Here is a 24,995-nt window from a genome sequence, read left to right on the forward strand (position 1 = left end):
GCGAGGCGCCCTTGGGGTGCATGGTCATCCTCCCGAGGGCTGTGAGTAGGTACTACGATTGTCTTCATTATATCGCGATAAAGCAACTACAGAAAGGCTCGTAGCCTGTCCAGAGTCACACGGCTAGAAAACCCCGGGAGATCCTTCTAGCACCTATGCGTTTCTAACGAACGTTCCCGAAATGTATCAACTTTGTGCTTGCTGTGTGCCTTCCCTGCTAGAACACAGCTCCGCAGGGTCGGGGAACTCTGATTACTTTGTTCACTGATGTACCTGCAGCACGTTGGACAGGCCCACAGTAGGCACTCAACTTTTTCACTGAATGAATCCAAGCGACAGAGCGGGCAATCAGTTCGAGTCCACAGCTAGGACCCTTATGGGATGACGCAGTGCTTAGCTCCTTGTCTGGCGACAGTTAGGCTGCTACTAAGCGTTTACTCTTAACACTGAAACGAGGCCTTGTGGCTGCTTCCATAAAGTATTCCATCTGGGTTTTCCTCACTTTCACTGCCTCAGAGAGGTTGCTCACTGCATCTCCTGTGCGGTCATTGTTTCCAGGGTCAGGGCGCATCAGTGAGACCACTGCTCACCTCCTGCGGGCTCCGGCTCGGCCGCCCCTGGTCTTCCTAGTCTACAGAAGAGCCAGTCGAGGCCTCAGAAGGTGAGTTCCCTGGCTCAGGGACAGATGCGGTGCTGTGGCCATGGTCCCAACGGAGATGCGTTTGTCTCTGGATCCTTGGTCCTGCGTCGTTAGGAACAAGAGAGCTCTTATCAGAGTCCTAGGAGGAGGAGCCTCAGCCCAGAGCCTAGGACAGAGGGAGGAGGTTCACAGGACAGACCCAGAGCCCAGGGCCGAGGGAGGAGGCTCTCAGGACAGACTGACCCCAGCGCTGAGGGTGGAGGCTTAGAGGACAGCAGGTCGAAGAAGAGCTGGACTTGGAGTGGCCTTTGTCCCTCCAGCTGAGAGAGACCATGCCCACTGTGTGACTGGGAAGTTGGACCCCATTGGGGGAGAGAGACGAAATGCACAGACAGGTGGAGTAATGCTGCCGTGAGGAGGGCGGCCTGCTGTGGTGCCTGTGAGGGTCGGATCAGGCTGACAGGGATCACTGCCAGCTGCACAGGACTCTCTCCTGACACTTCTGTGCACACAGCTTTTGCCATTGGATGTTTCTGGATTTGAGTGAGCCCCAGAGTGAGAACCTCCCACCTGCCACTAGCAGAAATGTGGACTCTCCCTCCAGTCTGACTCAAGTACAGAAAGCTCTCGTATGGTTTTGTTTTTCACTTGGGAACATTTGCAAGCGGTCCAGAGGTATGTTGTCAGCTGTTTCTGCTGCCTCATTTTGGTGCCACTGTCCCTGGGCCTGAGAGCCCGAGTTGTTCACCTGCACGGGGCCGAGCTCTCTTGTCCTGAGGCCGCCGCAGGGGTTGCTGCAGTGACAGCAGCTACTCTGTGCAAAAGCTCCTTGCTGACACTTTCTTTAGAAAACCGCCAAGGCGGGAAGAGCAGGCAGTTGAATGGGCATCATGGGAAAGGAGAAAGTGACAGGCCAGAACTGGGTGGGGGCGGCCAGTGGAGGGCAGGGGCAGTGGTTTCCAGCTCCTTGTGGAACGATCGGTGCTGGGCTCCTCACCTGCCTCCCTGCCCCCGGCTGCCCCTCTGCCCCTTCTTCAGCCCTAGTTTGTCTCCTTCCTGCAAACTGCAGCCAGGTATCCCTGTCCTCCAGACTCTGCTAAGGGTCTGTCACTTTCGGGGCTCAGCGTAATCACTGTTCATTTCCATTTTATTAGTAATAATATTCACAGTCAAAAATGCAAGTTAACAAGGGATGTGAGGGTGGCTCAGTTGGTTAAGCGTCCGGCTTTGGCTCAGGTCATGATCTCACGGTGTGTAGGTTCGAGCCCCGCGTCGGGCTCCCTGCTGACAGCTCGGATTCTGTGTCTCCCTCTCTCTCTACTCCTCCCCTGCTCGTGCTCTGTCTCTCACTCCAAAAAAGAAATACTAAAAAAAAATTTTTTTAAATGCAAGTAAACAAAACAAGAGGACTGCAATCATCAGCGAAAACCAGTATCAACATTTTAATCACCGCTGTTCCTCAGGACGTACTTATTGCCGAAGGAGTGAGATTGCGTTGCACTTCCTTTTTTGTAAACTGCTCTTAAATAGGTTAAGAAATGAAATAATATTCCAATGTATTTTGGAGGCCCACAAACACAGGTCACCTGCAAAGCCCACACGAGCTTATCCAAAGCCCAAGGGAACGGCCTGGGGCTCCTGGGCATGGTTGCACACCATCCTCCCCAGGGTGCAAGGGTGATTATTATCAGGCTGGTGGGGATGCTCTCCTGGCTGAATGCACTGATCTGGATGCCCCAATTCTGTCTTCCTAGATCTCTGCCCTTTGTCTCGAGCAGAACAGGATGGCCATGTTCCAGGTGAGTTCCTAATTTCCCCCTACTTTGTGTCCAGTGACCTTGAGGCAGCTTTGGGGCACCCGTATTGTACCCTTGACAATTGCGTTACTCCCCTCCGCCTCGGCTTTTTTCTGTCCATGCTGTCATCCACCTTGGGGTTCTCCGATCCTTCCCCTCACCACAACAAAAAAAATTAAAAAACGAGAGAGCAAGAAAGGAGTGCTCTCATCTCCTTCTTTCTCTGGGGCATGCACCGCCCCCCCCGCCCTGCTTTTTTCTTTTCCTTCTCAGAGATAATTGTTGAAGCACAGAGTCTCCTTTTCCCCCGGTTCCATGGCCACTTCACTGTTGGCTTTTTTGTTATGTTCAAAACGTCGAAAGGAAATCCATGCTTGGCGTTTTACCGTGCGTTAGAGGGTAGCTGAAACATCCCTATTTCTCCCCCTGGTGTCCCGTTTCTCCTCAGAGATGCCCGCTGGTAACAGTTGGGTGATGGCGAGGGGTAGACGCGTCTACGTGCGTTTCGTCCACTGAAAGCAGGAACACGTGCGGTGTTGGGTGTGAGGTTGCACGAACACCACCCTGCCCCACTCCCGTCTTGCTCTCCCCACCTGCTTGTATCCCGGGTGGTGGTCCTCATCCACTCATACAGATGATTTCACCTCCTGGGCAGGGGGACGGGTGCATCGTTTGAACTGTTTCTCTGTGGATATTCGGGTTTTTACCCCTCTTTTCCTGCTCTATACCGTGCCTCTCGGCTGACTCTGTATGTGTGTGCTCATTAGCGCAGGTGTTGATGGGGAATTCACCCGGAAGTTGGGTTTGTGGGTCAAAGGTACTCACACGTTAAACTGGCAGTCCCAGATCCTGGACTAGTTACTACTTTCACGAAATGTTAAAGACCACATCATTTCTGTGTTCAGCTTTTCCAGGCTGTTGCAAGAAGAAAAGGGATCCAATTCATGTTTTGAAGCCACTTAACCTTTTTTTTTTCCCTTGCCCCTAACAGTGATGGCATTTATTTAGTTTAGATAAAGACTTCCAACACAGAACACTGTTAAGAATTAATCCTTAGGAACTATGTAAAAGAGATATGATATAAGGCAAGTATTATATATAAAGTATATATGTGTATTAAGTACATATATATATATACATAAAGATGAAATAGATCAACAGTTTTTATTTTCCTACAGAATTTACTGCAAGTTACCATGCTATGGAAACAAAAGCCGCCCAGTCTTAATATGTCAAATTTGTTTAGTCATTTAAAGAAAAATATATGACTCCTATCAGACAGATAATTCTAAATCTACTTTGAAAATCAAATCATCAAGAAATATCTATCTGGAGAGACTACGGACCTACTGTCACACTAACAAAGATAAGGCTGCTATCTTCACAGAATATATGGATAATTAGTAATCAACCATTAACATAGTGAATGTTCTAATATTTGGGGAAATACTGGGAAACCATTTTTTATTTTATTTATTTTATTTTATTTTATTTTTTTAAATTTTTTTTAACGTTTATTTATTTTTGATACAGAGAGAGACAGAGCATGAACGGGGGAGGGGCAGAGAGAAAGGGAGACACAGAATCAGAAGCAGGCTCCAGGCTCTGAGCCATCAGCCCAGAGCCTGACGTGGGGCTCGAACTCACGGACTGCGAGATTGTGACCTGAGCTGAAGTCGGACGCCCAACCGACTGAGCCACCCAGGCGCCCGGGAAACTATTTTTTAAAAAACAAAGTTCTGTGGACATTGTTTACCTTGCCGATGAGATTAGTTTGGAAAAGGGGTCTTGTTTAGTCTAGAAAATCTTCAGAGTCCAATATAGTTCTGGGCTAAACAGATAACTGAAGATCCTTTACAAGGACAGGTAGGCTCGGAAATCACGCAGTCTTATTTTGAATTAGCTTGCTTTAGTCCAAGGTAGGGAATTAATGATCAAGTACCAGGAATTTCTGTAATGTACCCAATGCCAAATGGCTACTAACATTCTGTTTCCTACTATGATGACTCCTTGATTAGAGGTCGGCGGGAGACATGAAACATATTGTGAACTATAAAGTAAATTGTACTCCAATGCCCAGATCTCTAAAGATAAATCTTGTTTTTCAATATAAGAAACTCACTAAATCAAATGAATGCTACTTGGAGCAAAAGTAGTATAAGTAAAACTGGGGCAGGAAACTTCTAATCGCACAGGAAATACATGAAAGACTGAATCATTCTAAGAGAAGAATCATCTTCCCAGTAGCCCCACTGCCGTGGATGATATTTTCATGAGCCTGGGCCACCTTCTCCAATGAATACTGAGAACCTATTACAGGTTTCAGCCGGCTGTGCCCAGAACCTTTAAACCAGAAGCTCTGGCAGTCTGGCATACGGCCAATCCAACTCCTCCACTAGCCCCATGAACCCGAAGACTTCCTCCAGCTTTCACACGGGCGCTGTGGAGCAGAGCTCGATAAGCAGTAAAATATGGGATACCGATGGCAGCTCCTTGTTTAAAGTCCAGTTTTTCTGGCGGTGGGTACACAGTGTGGTCTGCTGCAAGAGCATACTCAGCATAGCCCCCAGAGATGGTGCTGGGAGTGAAAACTCCGTCACCTTTCTTGAAAGTAGATACGTTACGTCCAACAGCTTCTGTTACCCCAGCCACGTCTGAACCAGGAGTATAGGGTAAGAGTGGTTTTATCCTGTGAGTAGCAGAACGAATCTATGTTTCCACTGGGTTTACACCACATGCATGGACCTTGATTACAACCTGATGGTCTTTTGGAGTTGGTACTGCCACATCCCGACTGGAGTTTCAGCACTTCCGGTCCACCAAATTCAACAACTCCAATTGCTCTCATCAATTTCAGTCCAGTTGCCATGGTGATCCGGTTCTAGAGAGGGGAAGCGAATTCTGCCAGGGCTCACTCAGATTCCACAAAAAAGGGGACCGAAGCCACTTAACCTTAAATGTGATAACGATACTGGGGCGCCTGGGTGGCTCAGTCGGTTGAGTGTCCGACTTCCACTCAGGTCATGATCTCACAGTTCATGGGTTCGAGCCCCGCATCGGGCTCTGTGCGCACAGCTCAGAGCCTGGGGCCTGCTTCGGATTTGGTGTCTCCTCCCTGTCTGCCCTTCCCCGCTTGTGCTCTGTCTCTGTCTCTGTCTCTGTCTCTCTCTCTCTCTCCAAAATAAACATTAAAAAAAAACATTTAAAAATTTAAAAAAATGTGATAACGATACTACAGAAGATAAATGAGGCTCGCGAGTCACCGAATATGGATCTGTGGATCTGGCAAGCATCGTTCTTCTGGAATGTGGATGTTCACCCACCAGGAAGCTCCCAACCCCCGTGCCGCTGGGATTTTCTCAACGTATAATTGGCATAAAACAAAACTCATCAATTAAAAAAAAACAGGAATGAGAGATGCTCCCTCTGTTCTTCTCACTTGCGGATTTACAAGGGTTTTAGGAACTCCACACTGGGCACCTAGAGGAGAGACCAGAATATGTTTCCTGTTGCTTCATAGTCCTGAGTAGCTGTGTTTGGAACTGTTCTAGCTCAGCGTCCCCTGCGAAGCCTTCTCCGCCAGCCCCACGCAGACCTGACTAATTTCTGTTCTCTGTTCCCTCTGCTCCCCCCACCGTTGCCCTCAGAGGACAGGAGCCCACCCTGCTGCCCGCCCTCCCCTTCATACATGAGTGTGTAAGTGTCGTTCTCCCTCTGGCAGGCTCAGCTCCTTCTGTTCAGAAAGTGTGTTTTTGTCTTTATTAATCTTTACATCCTTGGGACTTACCTGCTCGTCCCTATTTGGTAAACAAGTTGGAATATTGCATTTCCAGGGTAAGATGTTTTAATGGCTCATCTGTTTCTTTATAAAGGTTAAAGTAACTTTAGTTACATAAACACTGTATACTGGACTGTCTCAAATAGCGTAGGGAGCAGCAAAGAACATTTGTGTAGACGAGCAATGCAGTGTCATGTTGAAAAATGTGGATGTCGGGGAGAAAAAAAAAAAGAAAAATGTGGATGTCGGGGCACGTGGGTGGCTCAGTCCGTTAAGCATCTGACTTTGGCTCAGGTCGTGCCCTCACGGCTCATGAGTTCGAGCCCCGTGTCGGGCTCTGTGCTGACAGCTCAGAGCCTGGAACCTGCTTCAGATTCTGTGTCTCCCTCCCTCTCTGCCCCTCCACCACTCGTGCTCTCTGTTTTCAAAACTAAATAAAAACGTTAAAAAAAGAATAAGATAAAAACATGGATGTGGCTGGGGCGCTGGGGTGGCTCAGTTGGTTGAGTGTCGCTCTCTAGGTTTCAGCTGTGGTCACGATCTCAGGGTCATGAGATCGAGCCGAGTGTCGGCGCCACACTGGGCGTAGAGTCCGCTTGGGATTCTCTTTCTCTCTCCCCCCTGCTCCTGACCCGCTTGCTTCCATGTACACTTTCTCTCTCTTTCTAATTACAAAAACCCCTAACACGTGGGTTTGGAAAGCAGAAGGCATGTCTTTTCATCCCCGTGTCCTAGCTGTGTGACCCTGCACAAGTGACTTTACACTCTGTGTGCATTACTGTCCTCATCGGTCAGGGCTGTCCCGGGATGGTGGCGATACTGAACCTCTACCACGAGAGAAAGACCTAAGATGGGACACGCTGTCCCGTCTGTCCCCCAGCTGAGCCCTCTGGGCTAATGAGGAATGTGCCATTGCAGGAGTCCTTGACCTTCCGGGACGTGTTTGTGGACTTTACCCTGGAGGAGTGGCGATGCCTGGACTCGGCTCAGAAGAACCTGTACAGGGACGTCATGCTGGAGAACTACAGCCACCTGGTCTCCGTGGGTGAGGGACCGTGCCACAGTGTGACCGGAACACACACATACACGTGTCACCTAGCTGGTACCTGCTCAGGGGCGTCTGGAGCCCCGGACGAGTTCGGGCCTAAGGCTCACTGTTGGGAAGTCGTAACCCTGTTTGCACCCCACACGGGACACTGTGCCGTCGCCTGCTCTGTGGTGTGGTGCACTGAGGGGCATAGCTGTCCTCCTGGGCGGGCACCCAGGCCGGACCACCTTTGGTCGGCAGGGTTTGGTGTCGGTTCTGGAACCCATGTGGCGTTAATAACAAAGTCTGTGTCATTTCCCCTCCTCAGGACAGCTAGTTCCCAAACCCGATGTGGTCATCAGATTGGGACAAGGAGGAGAGGCCAGGACAGCAGAGGGAGAGACCCCGACGCGGAACCCTCCGGGTGAGCAGGTGCCGGGCCAGTCAGGCCAGGGGACCTGGTAGGTCAGTGAGAGCCTGGCGTGGGGGGCCCGCCTGGGAGCTCTTCTCCACGCCCCTAGACTCGGGGACACAACTTGGGTTCAATGAAGCGAGCTGCTGTCACATCCACGCGGTGCCCCCACCGACCGCCCTCCCGCAGCCTCCTTGTTCTTGCTGGGGTTCAGGCAGTGCACCCCATTTGTTCAGGTCCCCTCTCTAGCTCCCAGTATCCTCGGTGGCGGGGGAAGTACCGAGCCTTCCCCCTGTGTGCTCCCCCTGCTTTCTGGAAGCTCACAGGGCATTTCCTCTCTCTTGGGCGTTTGCATTTTCCTCAAGACGTGGGTGCAGGCGTGAGGGTTCCTCTTTACACCCTGCGGGCCCTTCCATTGACACCTGTAGTCTTCTTCAGCCCCAGGAAGACAATCCGCCTGGTTCCTTGCAGCTGGTGTGGACCAAAAGCTTTGCTAGTGACCTTCAGCTAGGCCAGGCCGGGCAGCCACCATGGTCTTGTCTGTGCTCAGGTTGTGCAGATGGTGTCAACCTTCCCACGACCGTGTCCTCTCGTCTCAGCTCCTCAGTCCCTTCCAGACCTGACTCGACCCTGCCTGTTGTCAGGATCCTGCTCGCATCAATGCTTCCCTCCCACTCCCCTGTCTTCTGTGTCATCTCTGTATTCACTGAAAACAGGTCAACCTGAGAGGACATTTCCCCAGGCGGCTCGCTCCAGTGAGCGCCGCCTCAGGTCTGGGCACAGCTGCCCTTGCCCTTGTCCGGTGGGGGGCTGGTTTGGTTGGTTTTGCTCTGGGCCCCTTGTGGGACCCCCACACTCTTCAGATGCAGATCTTCCTCCGTTTGTTACCCACGCACGGCGGCCGGTCCGTGGGCCCATCTTCAGGGCGTGCGCGTGGATTCCGGGACTGCCCCGCGTGCTCCGTGGACCAGCAGCCGGGGCCCTAAGCAGAAGGTCACGCGCTGGGGTCCACCTCAGGGTCACAGATGTGAATCCGCTCTGCAGCGGCTGTTCAGACACTGGTGGCAGAGCCCCGGCTGCGCCGGCCGCGGGCCTGGCCGCGCCCTTGTTTCCCCTGAAGCCTTCCCCGCGGCTCGCGCCGGCTGGGCTGTGCGCCGTCTCTCTCGGGGCCTGCACCCCCTCCCTCCTCCCACGGCCGTTTGGGGGTGCGCCTTCCGCTTTCTCGCTCAGTCTACCCTACATCCGCGGCCTTGCGGAGATCCGTGAGGATTTCTGCTGTGCTGGCGGCGTGCTTTTTCCCACCTGCCACGTTTCTGGGAATCAAAATGTCTAGTTGTCCGCGCAGCGGTGCCCTGGAAGGAGGAGGCTCACACTCAGAGGCGCGGCCCCCTCTTGGGGTCCCCGCTCCCTCGGGTTCGGAACTGTATTATGTTAGGGTAACCGTCCGCTCGTGCACTGTAGGTGCGGCGCAGTGCGGGTCACGGGGTCCTCTGGCGCGTTCCCCCTCTCACCCCCAAGGGCTGCCTCTTCTCAGGTTCGTGTCTGTAATTCTGCTGGTGGCACCTCCTGGGCCCGGGCATACCTCCCCACCTGCATTTCTGGCGGTTTCTATTTTGCCCCCCCCCCACCCCCACCCCTCTGAACACTCAGGATGGAGCTCGGTTACACCTCGGCCTGCGGGTCCCAGCTCTGTACGAAACTGGGTGCTGTTGGTAGTTGCTGTGCGGGTTCCGTGCGGAAGGGGAGGTGGTAGTCTCAGCTGCTGTGTTTGCACTCCAGCAGGTAACTTCTTCAAACCTCGCTCTGTGGGGGTGGCTTATCCTCTGCCGAGAGCACAGACCCCTGGGAGAGCGCCTACATCTTATCTGTCCAGCTGTGAGGCTGGGGGCACCTTCAGCAGATACGGTTTGTTTGGGACGAGGGCAGAGGAAGGGGGTTCGGGGCTCATCCACAGCCCAGTAGTCAAGAACCTAGGCTTTGGAGCTCACAGGCAGGGTTCAGATTCTGGCTTCTTCGCTCACTGGCCGTCCCTCCCTCCACACACTGGCCCCAGAGTCTCTTTGCCTGTTTGTGGAGGCGGCTGATGCTAGAACTTCCGGGACGGCCCGAATTGAAGGAGCGGGTGAACGTAAGCCTGGCCCCGTGGAAGCTCTCAGTAAATGTCATCACTGTTGTCCCTGTTGTGCATGGAAAATAGTTTTTATTACAGTCATGGTTAACCAGACGTGTGTCACCTAGTGGCCTGTGGACCCCTCAGGGTACCCCACGAGGTGGTCCCTCCCGGTGGAAATGTTTTCAGAAAGCCTGGGGTGGGCCCGGTTCTGTGCGTTTTGAGCGACACTCCAGGTAGATCTGACTCCGTGTCTAGTTAAGATCCGCAGTTTAACCATCCCCGGAGAGGGGTCTAGGGGCACGGGGACACACGGCCAGGCCTCCCCCAGAAGCCTGGGATCCGTTGGGACGGAAGGCGGGGCGTGTGGACTCACTGCTGGGCATTTTGCCCCTCTTCCCTCATTCCCCCAGACCTCAGGCCGCTCTGGGACTGCACATTCCCTGGGCCTTGGAGGAAATTTCTGGCAGGTCCCATAACTTCTCTGCTTGTGCTGAGATATAGCAATCTTCTAGGAACCGTTAGTCTGCAGAGTGGCCTCACGGTGGTCATCAGGGTTGTCCAGTCCCAGGTAGTGGCGTGAAGTCTGAACTTCATTGATGGTGGTTGAGCTTTTCCCAGAAAAGTCTTTGCCTTTCTTCGTTTTCCCTGTCTTTTGTTTTCTTTTTCCTTCTCCTTCTACCTTTATTTACTTTGGGTTTATTTTGCTGTTCTTTTCTAGCTTTCTTCCTGACATCTTATCATGAAAATGCACACACTGAACAAGTGAAAGAATCATAGTTTGAATACCCATAGAATTCCACCTAGGTTCTACAGCGAACATTTTGCTCTGTTTGCTTTTTCTCATATCTCTATGTGTCCTAATTCCTCTGTCCTCCCATCAGCCCCCTTTCTTTCTTTTTAATGTTTTTATTTATTGTTGAGACAGAGAGAGACAGAGCGTGAGCAGGGGAGGGGCAGAGAGAGAGGGAGACGCAGAATCCGAAGCAGGCTCCAGGCTGTGAGCTGTCAGCACAGAGCCTGACGCGGGGCTCCAACTCACGGACTGTGAGATCATGACCTGAGCTGAAGTGGGTCGCTTAACTGACTGAGCCACCGAGGTGCCCCTATCAGCCCCCTTTCTTTTTGTGATGTGTTTCCTGGTAACTTTCAGAGACCAGTACATTTCACCCCTGAATACTTTCCCAGGCATGTCATTAACTATGTTTGTGTTGAATGCTTTTTGTGATGTGTTTCCTGCTAAGTTTCTGAGATCTGGACACTTCACCCCTGAATACTTCTGCAGGCGTATCATTAACTAGAATTCATGATTTTTTAGTAGTGTTTGTCCATAATGCTTAGTAGGTATTTTAATAAAAAAATTCATAAGTAGCACCGTATGGTATTTGATTGTATATGATGACATTTATCATAATCCCCATGTATATGTTTCATGTATTTTCATTATATATTTATGCTGAGATGACTGTTCTTAAGTGATATTTATGGAGGTATAATTTATATGCTGTAAGCTACCTTTCTTACGCGTACAGTCCTGTAGATTTGACAGAGATTTAGTCATGGAACCAAAATACTGGACCTTTTCATTCCCCTAAAGCATATCCTTGTGCCTCTATATAATTAAAGGTCTTCCTCACTCCCAAATCTGGGATTTGGAAATGGATTCTTCTCATTTCTTTCTAGTCTGCTAGTTTTATTCTTTCTAGAATGTCCTATAAATGCATCTTATAGTGGCCTGCCTTACGGGTCTTGCTTCTTTCACTTAATGCTTCTTAGCTTCATCCGTGTTTGACATGTATCAGCATCTTGTTCCTTTTTGAAGGTGAATGATGTTGTATTTGCTTATTCATTAAGCAGTTTATGCACATTGGATTCTTCTGGAATTTTTGGTCATTATGAAAGAAGTTGGTATGAGCATACACATCCAGGTGTTTGCATGGGCACGTTTTCATATTCTTGGATAAATACCTGGAGTGGTATTGCTTGGTCATGTGGTAAATGTATATTTAACTTCACGAGATATTACCCCGCTGCTTCTCAGCATGGCCGTACCATTTTCGTTGACCACCCCCAACATAAGAATTCTGGGTGTTTTGTATCCTCGTCATTACTTGGTATTCTGAGTGTTGTTAGTTTTTCTTTTTAGTAGATGTGTAGGGAGCACCTTACTGTGATTTGAATCTGCATTTCTCCAGTAACTAGTGGTTAGTGTCTTTTCATGTGTTTACTTGCCATCCGGACATCTTGGGCGAACTGTCTGTGGTAATGTTTTGCCATTTTTGTTGCTATTAAATGGTAAGAGCTCTTTACGTTTTCTCGATGCAAGTCCTTTATCAGCTATGTGTTCTCTGTGTATTTACTCCCAGGCTGTGGCTTGTTTTTATCTTACTAGTGTCTTTCAAAAGAAGACATTCTTAATTTTGATAAAGTCCAGTTTATGGTTCTTTTATGGTTCATGCCCTTTGTGCCCCATTACACAATTCTCTGTCTAACCCACGGTAGCACAGATTTTTCTCATATGATTTCCTTTGGATGATTTATAATTTTAGCTCTTACATTTAGGTTCTTTTATGGTTCATGCCCTTTGTGCCCCATTACACAATTCTCTGTCTAACCCATGGTAGCACAGATTTTTCTCATATGATTCCTCCTTTGGAAGATTTATAATTTTAGCTCTTACATTTAGGCCAATGGGCATAATGAGATACGCATTCTTTTTATCTGGTGTGAGGTAAGGATCAATGTTCTTTTCTTTGCATATGCATATTCAGTTCCAGCAGCATTTTTGAAAAGACTATATTTTCTCCATCGATTTACTTTGTCCCTCTTATTGAGAACAGGTGAACACATATGCGTTGGCCTATATGCCTATACTACATTGTCTTAATTCCTGTAGCCTGATATTAAGTGTTCACATCAGGTAGTATGAATCTTCCAACTTTGTTCTTCCTCTTCATAATGTTTTGGCTATTCTGGGTCCTTGATATTTTCATATACATTTTAGAATCAACTTACCAGTTTCCACATAATAGCCTGCGGGGATTTTGTCTGGGACTGCCTTGAGTCTGTGGATCATTGAAATACTTAACAACATTGACTCTTACGATTCATGAACATGATGTATCTCTCAATTTATTTGGGTCTTTTAACATCCATCTCAGCAATATTGTAGTTTTGAATGCACAGGTCTTGCATAGGAAGTGCAATTGCAATTTAAACATTCTATTTTAAACATTTAGTCTTTGTCACTATCTTTTATTTTTTTATTTAAAAATTCTTTTTTAATGTTTCTTTATTTTTGAGAGAGAAAGAGAGGCAGACTGCAAGCGGGGGAGGGGCATAGAGAGGGAGACACAGAATGTGAAGCAGGCTCCAGGCTCTGAGCTGTCAGCACAGAGCCCGACGCGGGGCTTGAACCCATGAACCGTGGGATCATGACCTGAGCTGAAGTCAGACACTCAACCGACTGAGCCACCCAGGCGCCCCTATAATTTTCAAATGTATTATATCTACATACGTTTTAACTCCCCCCCAGACAGTGTTATAATTTTTGCTGTCAACTACCATTCATATCTTAAAGAATTCAAAAGGATAAAAATAATCTGTTATATTTACCCAGATATTTTACCATTTCTGCTGCTCTTTATTCCTGAAGTTCTGTGCTTCCCTCTGATACTATTTCCTTTCACTCTGAAGATTCTGTATCATTTCTCTTACAACAAGTCTACTGGTGACAATATCTCTTATTTTCCTCCTGTGAGTTTTTAAATTTCATCTTCGTTCTTTTTTTAAGTTTATTTATTTATTTTGAGAGAGAGAGAGCGTGCGCGCACAAGCAGGGGAGAGGCAGCGAGAGAGGGAGGGGGTGAATTCCAAGCAGGCTCCGTGCTGTCAGCACACAGCCTGACGTGAGTCTCGATCCCACAAACCATGAGATCATGACCTCAGGTGAAACCAAGAGTCAGAAGCTTCACTGACTGGACCACCCATGCACCCCTCATTTTCATTCCTAAAAGAAATTTTTGCTGTATTTAAAATTCTGGGTTGACAGTTCTTCATCTTTGGTATTTTTAAGATGTTCCATTATCTTCTGGCCTCCATTGTTTCTGATGACAACTTTACAGTCATTTGAATCACTGTTTCCTTATACACAGTGTGCTTGTTATTCAAGATTTTTTTTAAATTTTTAAAAACATTTATTTATTTTTGAGAGAGAGACAGAGTGTAAGCAGGGGAGGAGCAGAGAGAGAGGGAGACACAGAATCCAAAGCAGGCTCCAGGCCCTGAGCTGTCAGCACAGAGCCCGATACGGGGCTCAAACCCACGAACCGTGAGATCATGACCTGAGCCGAAGTCGGACACTCAACCGACTGAGCCCCAGGTGCCCCAAAGCTTTTTTTTTTTTTTTTTTTTTTTAACTTTGCTTACCAGCCATTTGATTGTAATGTTTCTGGGTGTTTCTTTGAGTTCATCTTGTTTCTGGTGTGCTAAGCTTCTTGAATCTGTTATGTCTTTCTCCAAATTTGGAAAATTTTTTGACCTTTATTCAGATCTTTTTTTTTTGCACGAATTTCTCTTCCTTTGAGGACTCTAATGACATGAATGTTGGGCCTTGGGATATTGTCTGTTCTGCAGGTTGGCAGGTTGGATCATCTCTGTCAGTTTAACACCCAAGTTCATTGACTCTTGCCTCTGTCGTTGCCATTCTTCTAAGTCCATCCTGTGAGTTGGTGTTCTAATTTCAAATAATTGTGTTTTTTAGTTCTAAATTTCAGTTTCTTTTTTACGGTTTCTGTATCTCTTGAGAACTTCTATTTATCCATTTTTTAAATTTAGCCATTTATTTCAGGTGTGTTTGCCTTTATCATAGAGCTTAGTTACAATAGTTACTTAAATGTCTTTGATAATTCCAGTATCTGAGTGATCTCAGGATTGGCATCGGTTGAATATCTCTTCCCTTAGGAAGAATTGGTCACATTTTGCTGGTTGTTTGTTATATTGAATAATTTTGGATTCTTAGATAATGGCGATGGTTTTGTTGTTTTTAATCTTTGTTTATCATGTAATAAACCCTGTTAGATTCGGATCACCAGTTTTGTCTCATCTTCTATGGATGTTAATTCATCAGTTAGGTTTTCACTGCCTTTCCTGTGCTTCTTTGGATCTTCCCTACGTATGCACCATTCAAGTCTTGGTCTGAGACTTGAGTGGTGATGTAAGTCTTTGTGCAGTTATCAGAGACCTTGCCGTCCTGCTTCAGGTCTGTCTCATGCGTTTGTCACTCAGGTGTTAGACTTGCTTGAGCTGTGGTTTAAATCTTAGTTTAGTTCAGTTCTTAAAGCCTTGGCGTGAGGCTTTTCCTGCCCTTGCACACAAGCCACAGGACTGGGGAAGTTTATATGCCATGGGGACAGAATCTTGCAAAAAATGAGGGAGGGACAAAAAGGAAATTCACTAGAAAAAATAAAAGGAAACTCACTATATGAGCTGCTTCTCTACCTTTTGACTCTCCCCTCAGAGTCCGCCTGCTTTCGTTTATTTTTCAGAGTCCTCAAGTAGTCGGCTTTACATAATTTTGTCCAGAGTAAATTTTAGTTGCAAGAATCAGCAGGAGAGAGAGGCTATAGTAGACATCTTCCACGGTGGCCAGTAATGGAAACCTTGATTTTATTCATTCTTGCTTTTATCTCTATTATTTCCGTGCCCCTGCTCATTTCAACTGAATTTCTTTCCTTTTCTAGTTTCATAAGGTAGAAGCTTAGGTCGTTGCTTTGATAGTTTCCTTTTCTAATGTAAGCATTGGGAAAGTTACCACAGTCTCTGAGTACGGATTTCTCTGTTTTCACCCCTTTATTGTGGTGTAATTGACACAGAAGAAATTGCATGTCTTTGTAATGCACAATCTGCTAAATGTTGACATGCACACCCATGAATCCATCACCACAACTAAGATAATGAAGTCATAGAGTGAGTTGGGAAGTATTTCCTCCCTCTTCAGCTCTTCCGAAGAATTTGTATAGAAGCCGGTATTATTAAACGTCCGGTAGAATTCTCCAGTGAAGTCAGCTGCACCCGGAGTTTTCTTTGTGGAAAGGTTTTAAGCTACCATTTCAATTCCTTTAAATACTTACTGGTTTATTCATATTATTTCTTCTTTTTTTGATGTTTGTTTTTGAGAGAGAGAGAGAGAGAGACAGAGCACGAGCAGGGGAGGGGCATAGAGAGAGAGAGGGAGACACAGATTCTGAAGCAGGCTCCATCCAGGCTCTGAGCTGTCAGCACAGAGCCTGGTGTGGGGCTGGAACCCACGAACCGCAAGATCATGACCTGAGCCGAAGTTGCGCGTTCAATAGACTGAGCCACTCAGGTCCCCCTCATGTTATTTGTTCTTGAATGAGCTTTGGTAACTTGTGTCTTTCAAGGAGTTTGTCTGTTTCACTTAAGTTGTCAAATTTATTGGGATAAAGTTGTTAAGGTCAGGCGTAGGTCAGGGTAAAGATAAGAGTCAGAAGCTAAAAAATTTTAGCAGTCAAAAGTCTTTATTGGGAATTAAGATCTCGGGCGAGGTTCCGTGGCTTGGGGACAGAGAGAGAGAGGAGTCAGGGAAGTCGCGCCTGGGTGTGGTGGGGTAGGGTTTTTAAGCTGCAGTGGTTCCAGGTTTAGGTCCGGGTGGGCCTTTTTTGCGCCAGGTCGTGCTGTCGCTCGGTGATTGGTTGACCTTCAGTTCGTTCTGGCAGGCTGCTCGGGGCTTTCCGTTAGGTTGCGCTGGCGAGATGGCCGTCCCCTACACTGTGGTTCCAGGGACATCCTAACATTCCAATCTCTTATTGGTGATAATGGGCGACGGATCTGATCTGGCTGCTTTCCTGTGGGTGTAAGGGCGACGTCATGGTATGTGGGGTCTGAGGTTGGAATGCGGGATAATGACCGGACCACCATCTGGTGAAATGCAACCTGGGAAACTTCATGAATTCGTTTCCATACGAAACGGAGAAAACAAGGTAAGAGCATAAGTATTATACAGATAGCAACTAGTGGGATGACTATGGTGTGGAGCCAAGTTAGGAGGGGTGATTGCCACCAGGAGGTTAGGGGGTCTGAGGATCCTGGGGGGGCGGATAGAGTTTTTTGGATTTCCTTTAGGTGTTCTATATTGGTTTCAACTAAGCCTGATTCATTGAGGTAGTAGAAACATTCTTCCCTCAGGAACAGGCATGTTCCCCCTTTTTCTGCTGTCAGGAGATCTAGGGCTCGTCAGTTTTGTAGAGTGACCTGTGCTAGGGAGTTGATCTGCCTTTGTAAGGCGGTTAGGGAGGTTCCTGAGGCTTCTATTGCGATTTGGAGCCTGTCTGACAGATCCCCGGAGGAGCTAATGGAGCGTATTAGGAAGCTGGTCCCAACACCGTCGGCCAGTAGGGAGGTGGCCAGGGATAGTCCGACCATTTAGTGGGAGGAAAACGGCTCGTTTTTGGAGATGGAATTCGAGGAGTTGATGGAGTTCTTCCTGTCCGTATAGGGTGAGTTGGGGGATGATGGTGACTGGGAGACAGATAGAAGTGTTTTTGGGTATTTGTTTATAAGCCGTGCCATTGCACCAATAGAATCCCCCTGGGGGGGATTGTGGCTAGGCATAGGCAAGGGGGAGGGGCAAGTTGGGGAGGCATAAGAAGAGTAGCATGTTGGGTGAGATGTGTTGTATTGAGGGGTCTCAGTGAGGATGGGAACCTGTAGGGAGATTTGACTTCTGGGGTGGTTGGTGGAGTTAGTGGCATTGAGAAAGGGGGTGGGTAATGCATGGATCAGGGATAGTAAGGGTAAAGTTGCTACCTTGTAAGCAGAAGCGGCTGGTCTTTTTCCCTGTGAAACAGTTTCGGTTGAGCCAGTGCATGTTACAATAGCTATAGGGGCATTCTCCATATTGGGTGGGGGAGGTTTGGGAGCATATACTGTTGGTTTGGCCATATAAAAAGCAAATAGCAGGCTGTATGTGTGCAGCGGCTTGGAGGGTGTTGATTTGTGGAAGTAGGGTGGCAGGATTGAGTCTGGGGGAGAGTTGGAGAGATATTTCAGGATTTTTAACAAAGAGCAGATGGAACAATTGTATGTGTGATGGGGAGAGGTGTGCCAGGGCCTTATGTGTAAGGAGATCAGATAGACGGTGCGATGGGAGTACCGTTAGGGGGCAGTGTAGGGTGAGTTTGAGTGCCTCTTTGGTTAGGGTGGCTGCTGCTGCAAGTGCTGTAAGGCAGGGTTGCCACCCCCTGATGGTAGGGTCCAGTCGTTTAGAGAGGTAGGCGACAGCTTGTAACTTGGGGCCACATGGTTGGGCTAGGAGCCCTGTTGCAATTCCAGCCCTTTCATCTGTGTATAAGAGGAAAGGCTTTGAAACACTGGGGAGGGAAAGGACCGGTTGAGTGACTAGAGATGTGACCAGCCGTTGGAAGGCCCTTGCTACCGATCCCAGGCTGGAGAGTGGGCCTTGGGGGGTTTCCTTGGCTGCTTTGTATAGGGGAGCTGCGTGTACAGCAAAGTTAGGGATCCAGTGTCAGAAGAAGCCCACTAAGCCCAGGAAGGAGAGGATTTCGTCTGCATTGGTAGGTGGGGACAGGGTTTGGAGGGCTTGGAGACGGTCTTGGGTTAGGGCCTTGGTGGTAGGTGTGAGTGAGAATCCCAGGAACGTGACTGTATTAGTACAGATTTGGGCTTTGTGTGGGGAGACTCAATACCCCAGGTTAGCCAGGAAGTTTAGGATATGGATTGTATCTTATTTGGTGTGGTCGAAAGAGGTTCCACATAGTAGGAGGTCATCTATGTATTGTAGTAGAGTACAGTGACTAGAGAGTGGGGATTTGAGGAGATCCCTGGCCAAGGCTTGCCCAAAGAGATGGGGACTATCACAGGACCCCTGGGGAAGTACCGTCCATGTGAGTTGGCAGGCCAGAGAGGTGACTGGATCTTGCCATGTGAAGGCAAAGAGGAATTGGGATTCGGGATGTAGGGGAATGATGAAAAAGGCATCTTTGAGATCAAGCACTGTAAAATGGGTTGTGGATGGGGGAATTTGGGAGAGGAGGGTGTATGGGTTGGGCACTACTGGGTGGATGGGGATTACAGCTTCATTGATTATTCAGAGGTCTTGTGCTAGTCTATATGAGCCATTAGGCTTTTTTACAGGCAAGATCGGGGTGTTGCAGGGGGAGTGACATGGGATTAGGAGGCCTTCCTTGAGTAGGCGATCGATGATGGGCTTTAGGCCTAGTCGGTGGGTGTGGGAGATTGGGTATTGGGGTCTAGAGGGGAATTGTGATGGATTTTTGAGTTTAATGAGGACAGGTTGGTGGTGGGTGGCAATTGTTGGGGTGGATGTATCCCATACGATTGGGTCTACTGGGAGGTCTGGGTGTGGGTTGAGGCTGTGGTCTGTGTGGTCTGTGATAACAGCCAGTAGGAGATGAGTGGGGGAAGGAGAGGGGCAGATAGCTGGTAGGTGTATAGAGGTTCTTAATTTATTGAGGATGTCTCGGCCCAACAGGGGGACGGGGCAGGAGGGGATGACTAGGAAGGAGTGGGAGAAGTGGAAGCCATCCAGGCAGCAGGTGAGTACCGGTGTGCATGGGGGATTGGAGGGGGTGCCACTTATGCCCATGACCGAAACGGAGGATGGCGTGGTGGGGCCAGAATAGCTCGGCAGGACGGAATAGGTAGCCCCTGTGTCCAACAGAAAGGAGATGGACTTACCCGCCACCTGGAGTTTTACCCTGGGCTCAGCGTGGGTCACCGGGGTTACTGAGTCTGGGCCTCGTCAGTCGTCATCCTCCGTCTCCAGGAGTTGGAAGGCAGAGTCCAATCCGGGTGAAGCCTCGCCACGTGGAGGCGTTGCAAGTCTGTCGTCCCTTGGGTTAGGACAATCGGATTTCCAATGGCCCATTTGCTAGCACAATGGGCATGTACCGGTAGGCTTTTTGGGATGGGGACACTGATGAGACCAATGGCCTTCTTGGCCACATTTAAAGCAAGGCCCCGGAGGAGGCTGTGGTCCAGAGGGCTTTATTGTGGCTGGCCTTAGGGCAGCTACCAAGACTTGGGTCTGTAATTGTACCTTTTGATGGAGATGGGCCTGTCGCCGTTGTTCTTGAGCTTCCTCTCGGCCATTAAAAACTTTAAAGGCCATCTTTACCAGGTCGGCCATGGGGGTCTGAGGACCATCTTCAGCCTTTTTTAGTTTTTTTGGATATCAGGGGCTAATTGGGAAATAAAATAGGTAGACAATACGGTGGCCCTGGCAGGGGTGGTAGGGTCCAGTCTGGTATACTGGGTAAGTGTCTCTGTGAGCCGGCTAAGGAAGGCTGCGGGGTTTTCATTGGGGTCCTGTATTACTTCTTGAAGTTTGTTAAAATTTACTAATTTGTTTGAGGTTGCCCTCATTTCTGCTAGTAGGCACTGGATCATTTGGTCCCGGCGCCGGTGACCATTGCCCGCATGTTGGTAGTTCCAATTGGGGTTGGCCACCAGGACAGCATCGGCCCCTAAGTGGGGTCGGTCATGTGGGTTTGGTCTGCATGTTCTCTGGCTGCGGCCTGGATGCGCTCCCTCTCCTTAGGGGTGAGGGTAGGGTGAGGATTACATGGATGTCATACCATGTGAGACTGCAGGCTTGAGCAAGGTATTGGAATTCCTTAATGTATTGGGTGGGGTCAGCCGAGAATGACCCTAGCTGCTTTTCAATGGCGGATAAGTCTTGGAGGGAGAAGGGGACGTGAACGGGAACCAGGCCTTCAGGTTCTGCCACCTCTCGGAGAGGCAAGATGGCCGCTGGGGCCTGTTCGATGGGAGGGGCCTGAGCACAAGTTCGGGATGATATGGGAGGTGAAGGCGGGACGGCTGGAGGTAGGGAGTACGGAGGGGGGCGAGGGCCAGTGGGCGAGGGCTGGTGGGTGGCGTGGCTAGATTCTCTAACGGGTCGGAGATAGGGAAGTTGGTGAGGTGGGGTAATCGGGGGTTGTGGGCGGGCAAGGAGCATGCGTGCAGAGGGGCAGGAGGAACATAGGTAGGGGCGAGACCTGAGGTCCCAAAAGGCCATGAGGTAGGGTATTTCTCCCCATTTTCCCAGCCGATGGCAGAAATTGTCCAGATCGGTTAAGATTTGGTATTGTAAAGACCCCTCGGGTGGCCATTGAGGATCATTATCTAATTGGTACTGAGGCCAGACTACAGTGCAAAGGCGGACGAGTCGTTTACCATGGAGTTCGCCTTGTAAGCCTAGGAGCCGGAAGTTTTTTAACAGACATTGGAGGGGGGTATGAGATCAAGGCGGTTTAGACTCGTGACTCCCCTTTGGCGTGGCAGGGCGAGGCGTCCCTCGCGCTGCAATAAGGGGTCTGTTGGCGTGCGGGCCTTACCGCGTGTGGAGGAAAGGAGACTGATTTGCGAGACATCTCTCCTGGGTGTCAGCCGTAGTTGGAGGAGGGAAGGAGGGGTCTGTCCTACTTACCGGCTCCTGTAGGCGCTTGTGAGTAGGGTGGTTGGTGTCTGGCTTGGCGAGGAGGGAGTTCGGCCAAGGGAGGCAAGCTACTACCTCCCCCTGGGTTTCGGCACCAAATGTTAAGGTCAGGCGTAGGGCAGGGTAAAGATAAAGTCAGAAGCTAAAAAATTTTAGCAGTCAAAGGCTTTATTGGGAATTAAGGTCTCGGGCAAGGTTCCGTGACTCAGGGAGAGAGAGAGAGGAGTCAGGGAAGTTGGCGCCCGGGTGTGGTGGGGTAGGGTTTTTAAGCTGCAGCGGTTCTGGGTTTAGGTCCGGGTGGGCCTTTTTCGTGCCAGGTCCTGCTGTCGCTCGGTGATTGGTTGACCTTCAATTCGTTCTGGGGCTTTCCGTTGGGTTGCACTGGCAAGATGGCCGTCCCCTCCACTGTGGTTCCAGGGACATCCTAACAAAAGTTGTTGATAGTACTCCTGTATTATCTTTTTAATTTCTGAGAGCCCCTGGTAGACTTGTTCTAGTTTTAAAAGTGTAATCAGAGGCGCCTGGGTGGCTCAGTCGGTTAAGCGTCTGACTCTTGATTTTGGCTGGGACATAATCTCACAGCTTGTGGGATCGAGCCCTGCATCGGGCTCTGTGCTGACCGTGCAGAGCCTGCTTCAGATTTCTCCGTCTCCCTCTCTCTCTGCCCCTCCCCTGCTCTCACACACTCTCTCTCTCCCTCAAAATAAATAAACTTAAAAAAAAAAGTTTAATCACAGATAACAGTGAAAACTGTGAACCTCATTTAAAGGGAAACCTCTCCGCCAACTAACGCCGGCTTCGGTGCTGCAGGCTGGAAGCTTTTGGGGCCAAAAGAAGCATGCCCAGTCTCTCTTTGCTGCTGTCACCTCGATGCTAGCAGGAAGCCTTCTTCCCAAAGTAACCCCGTCCTGTTCACACCCAGAGGGGCCACATCTGGCTTGTGGACCGTGTGCGTGTGTGTACCCGTGCCTGGCACCTTGATGTCTTCACACCCCTATGTGGCCTCTTTGGCGCCCGTAGTTTTTCTGGGTGCAGATGGGGTGCCACGCCCTGTGTGTCCCCCAAACTCTAGCAGGCATACATCAAGCAAGTTGTCTCCTGGAGTCCTTACTAGACGAGGGGTCAGGTGAATACGCTCCTCCCTCCCGTGTTGTTGGGGAGGCAAAATGCCACAGTTTTCCCACAGCTCTCCTGGAAGAGGTCTCCTTCCCCTGCTCCTTCCACCTTAACCTGTCAGACTTTTAAGGCCTGTGTTACTACTGAGGGACGTTAAGTGGTTCTGACCTGCTCCTTTTAAGTCCTGCTAAGATCGCTGGACTAGAGAAGCACTTAGTAGTATCGTATTAGCAGCCTTTGAAAGAGAAAGAGTGGGCTTTTTTTTTTCCCTCCTGATGAGAACTTTTAAGGTTTACTGTCTTAGCGGGGGCACCTGGGTGGTTCAGTGGGTTAAGCGTCCGACTTCGGCTCAGGTCATGATCTTGTGGTCCACGGGTTCGAGCCCCATATTGGGTTCTGTGCTGACAGCCCGGAGCCTGCTTCGGATTCTGTGTCTCCCCCTCTCTCTGCTCTTCCCCCAGCTCATGATCTCTCTCTCTCTCTCTCTTTCTCTCAAAAATAAATACACGTTAAAAACAAATTTAGGGGCACCTGGGTGGCTCAGTCGGTTAAGCGTCCGACTTCGGCTCAGGTCATGATCTCACAGTCTGTGGGTTCGAGCCCCGTGTCGGGCTCTGTGCTGACAGCTCAGAGCCTGGAGCCTGTTTCGGATTCTGTGTCTCCCCCTCTCTCTCTGCCACTTCCCTGCTCATACTCTGTCTCTCTCCCTCTCTCTCCCTCTCAAAAAAAAAAAAAAAAAAAGTAAAGCCCTTAAAACAGTGCCGGACACATAAATGTCCCCTGCTATGCCATTCTTATCATCCTTATTGATGTTGTTCATAGCTAGCCACGTGGACCCCCCCCTTATCTTCTTTGACTGTTTGGTCACCCATATAGGAATCATAGGGTTAGTTTCTTGACGTCTGTGGAAAACCCTGTTGAGGCTTCCTGAATACAATTGCACTGCATTTATTTTTTTATTTAAAAAAATTTTTTTAACGTTTATTTATTTTTGAGACAGACAGAGAGCATGAACGGGGGAGGGTCAGAGAGAGAGGGAGACACAGAATCGGAAACAGGCTCCAGGCTCCGAGCTGTCAGCACAGAGCCCGACGCGGGGCTCGAACGCACGGACCGTGAGATCATGACCTGAGCCGAAGTCGGCCGCTTAACCGACTGAGCCACCCGGGCGCCCCTGCACCGCGTTTAAAGACAAGCTGGGCGCAGGCTCAGGATTGGCATCTTTACACTGTTGAATTTTCTCATCGGCAAACCCTTAGCTTCTCTTTTCTGTTGTTTGTCTTCAGAAAGTGCTCGCACATCTCTTGTTACATTTATTCACAGATACTTCTTAGTTATTGCGGCAGTTGTGAATGGGATCTTTTTTTCCCGTAATGTTTTCTTTTTTTTTTTTTTTTAAGGTTTTATTTATTTATTTTGAGAGAGAGCGAGCGAGCATGCACAAGCCGGGGAGGGGCAGAGAGAGAGGGAGAGAGAGAATCCCAGGCAGGCTCCGTGCTCAGTGCAGAGCCCGACACAGGGCTCGATCCCATGACTGTGTCATGACCTGAGCCAAATCAAGAGTCACACACTTGGGGCGCCTGGATGGCTCAGTCAGTTAAGTGTCTGACTCTTGGTTTCGACTCAGGTCATGATCTCACGGTTTGTGCATTCGAGCCCCGGGTCAGGCTCTGTGCTAACAGCACAGAGCCTGCTTGGGATTCTCTGTCTTCCTCTCTCTGCCCCTCCTCTTTTCACCCTCTATATCGCTCTCTCTCAAAATAAATAAACATTAAAAAAAAAAGAGAGAGAGAGAGACACTTAACCGACTGAGCCACCCAGGCGCCCCTCCTATAACATTTTCTAACTGACTAATATCAGTGCATGAGAATGCTAATGATGTTGATATAATCAACCTGTGAACAGAAACCATTCTAGATGGCTTTTATTAATACTAATAGTTCTTAGGGGCGCCTGGGTGGCTCAGTTGGGTAAGCACTGACTTCGGCTCAGGTCATGATCTCACGGTTCGTGAGTTCGAGCCCCACGTTGGGGTCTGTGTTGACAGCTCAGAGCCTCAAGGCTGCTTCCGATCCCGTGTCTCCCTATCTCTCCGGCCCTCCCCGATCATGCTGTCTCTCAACAAAAAAATACTAATAGTTCTTAGATTCTCTTGAGTCTTCTATGTAAAGAGTTCTCTTCATAAAAACAATCTTGTCTTTTCCTTCCCAATCGTACATTTTCTTTCTTTTTCTTCTCTCCTATCAGGGCATGTAGTACAGTGTTTAATAGATGCAGTGATAGTGAATTCTTTGTTTCTGATTTTAATGAAAATAATGAGGACAGTGATAGGAAAATAATGATAGGAAGTATGTGAGTGCTTGCTATGTTCTGGATGCTTTTCACACACTTAATCCTTGGAGAACCCTGTCAAGTCGGTTGGCTGTTAGCTTCATTTTATCGATGAGAAAACTGAGGCCCAGAGAGGTGACAGAACTCATAAAACCCACTATTACGTGTATTTGCTGTGCTAATTTGAAAGATCCCTTCCATCCGAAGCTGCTTCTGTATTCCTCGTTTGCTAATGAGACTTTCTTAAACATCATGAATGAGTGTTACTATTTTCTCGAATGCTTA

At 48.9% G+C, this 24,995-nt stretch overlaps 1 protein-coding gene and 1 pseudogene across 3 annotated transcripts in view; one reads left to right on the plus strand and one right to left on the minus strand.

The window, feature by feature from the left end:
- Positions 1-550: 550 nt before the first annotated feature.
- Positions 551-24,995, plus strand: part of ZNF674 (zinc finger protein 674) — a 34,401-nt gene continuing 9,956 nt past the window's right edge. Inside the window, exons 1-5 of one of the 3 annotated variants that reach the window (XM_081793198.1) lie at positions 551-661; positions 2,395-2,439; positions 5,675-5,800; positions 7,133-7,259; positions 7,570-7,665. In XM_081793198.1, the coding sequence (XP_081649324.1) occupies positions 2,425-2,439; positions 5,675-5,800; positions 7,133-7,259; positions 7,570-7,665 (364 nt within the window). In that variant the 5' untranslated portion in view covers positions 551-661; positions 2,395-2,424. Of the gene's footprint in view, positions 662-2,394; positions 2,440-5,674; positions 5,801-7,132; positions 7,260-7,569; positions 7,703-24,995 lie in introns of those variants that run through there. The other 2 variants (XM_081793199.1, XM_081793200.1) reach the window with 2 other exon arrangements.
- LOC145714100 (zeta-crystallin pseudogene) lies at positions 4,759-5,305 on the minus strand (annotated as a pseudogene).

This window comes from Panthera onca, chromosome X, assembly GCF_046562875.1.
Source record: "Panthera onca isolate mPanOnc1 chromosome X, mPanOnc1 haplotype 2, whole genome shotgun sequence".
NCBI lineage: Eukaryota > Metazoa > Chordata > Mammalia > Carnivora > Felidae > Panthera > Panthera onca.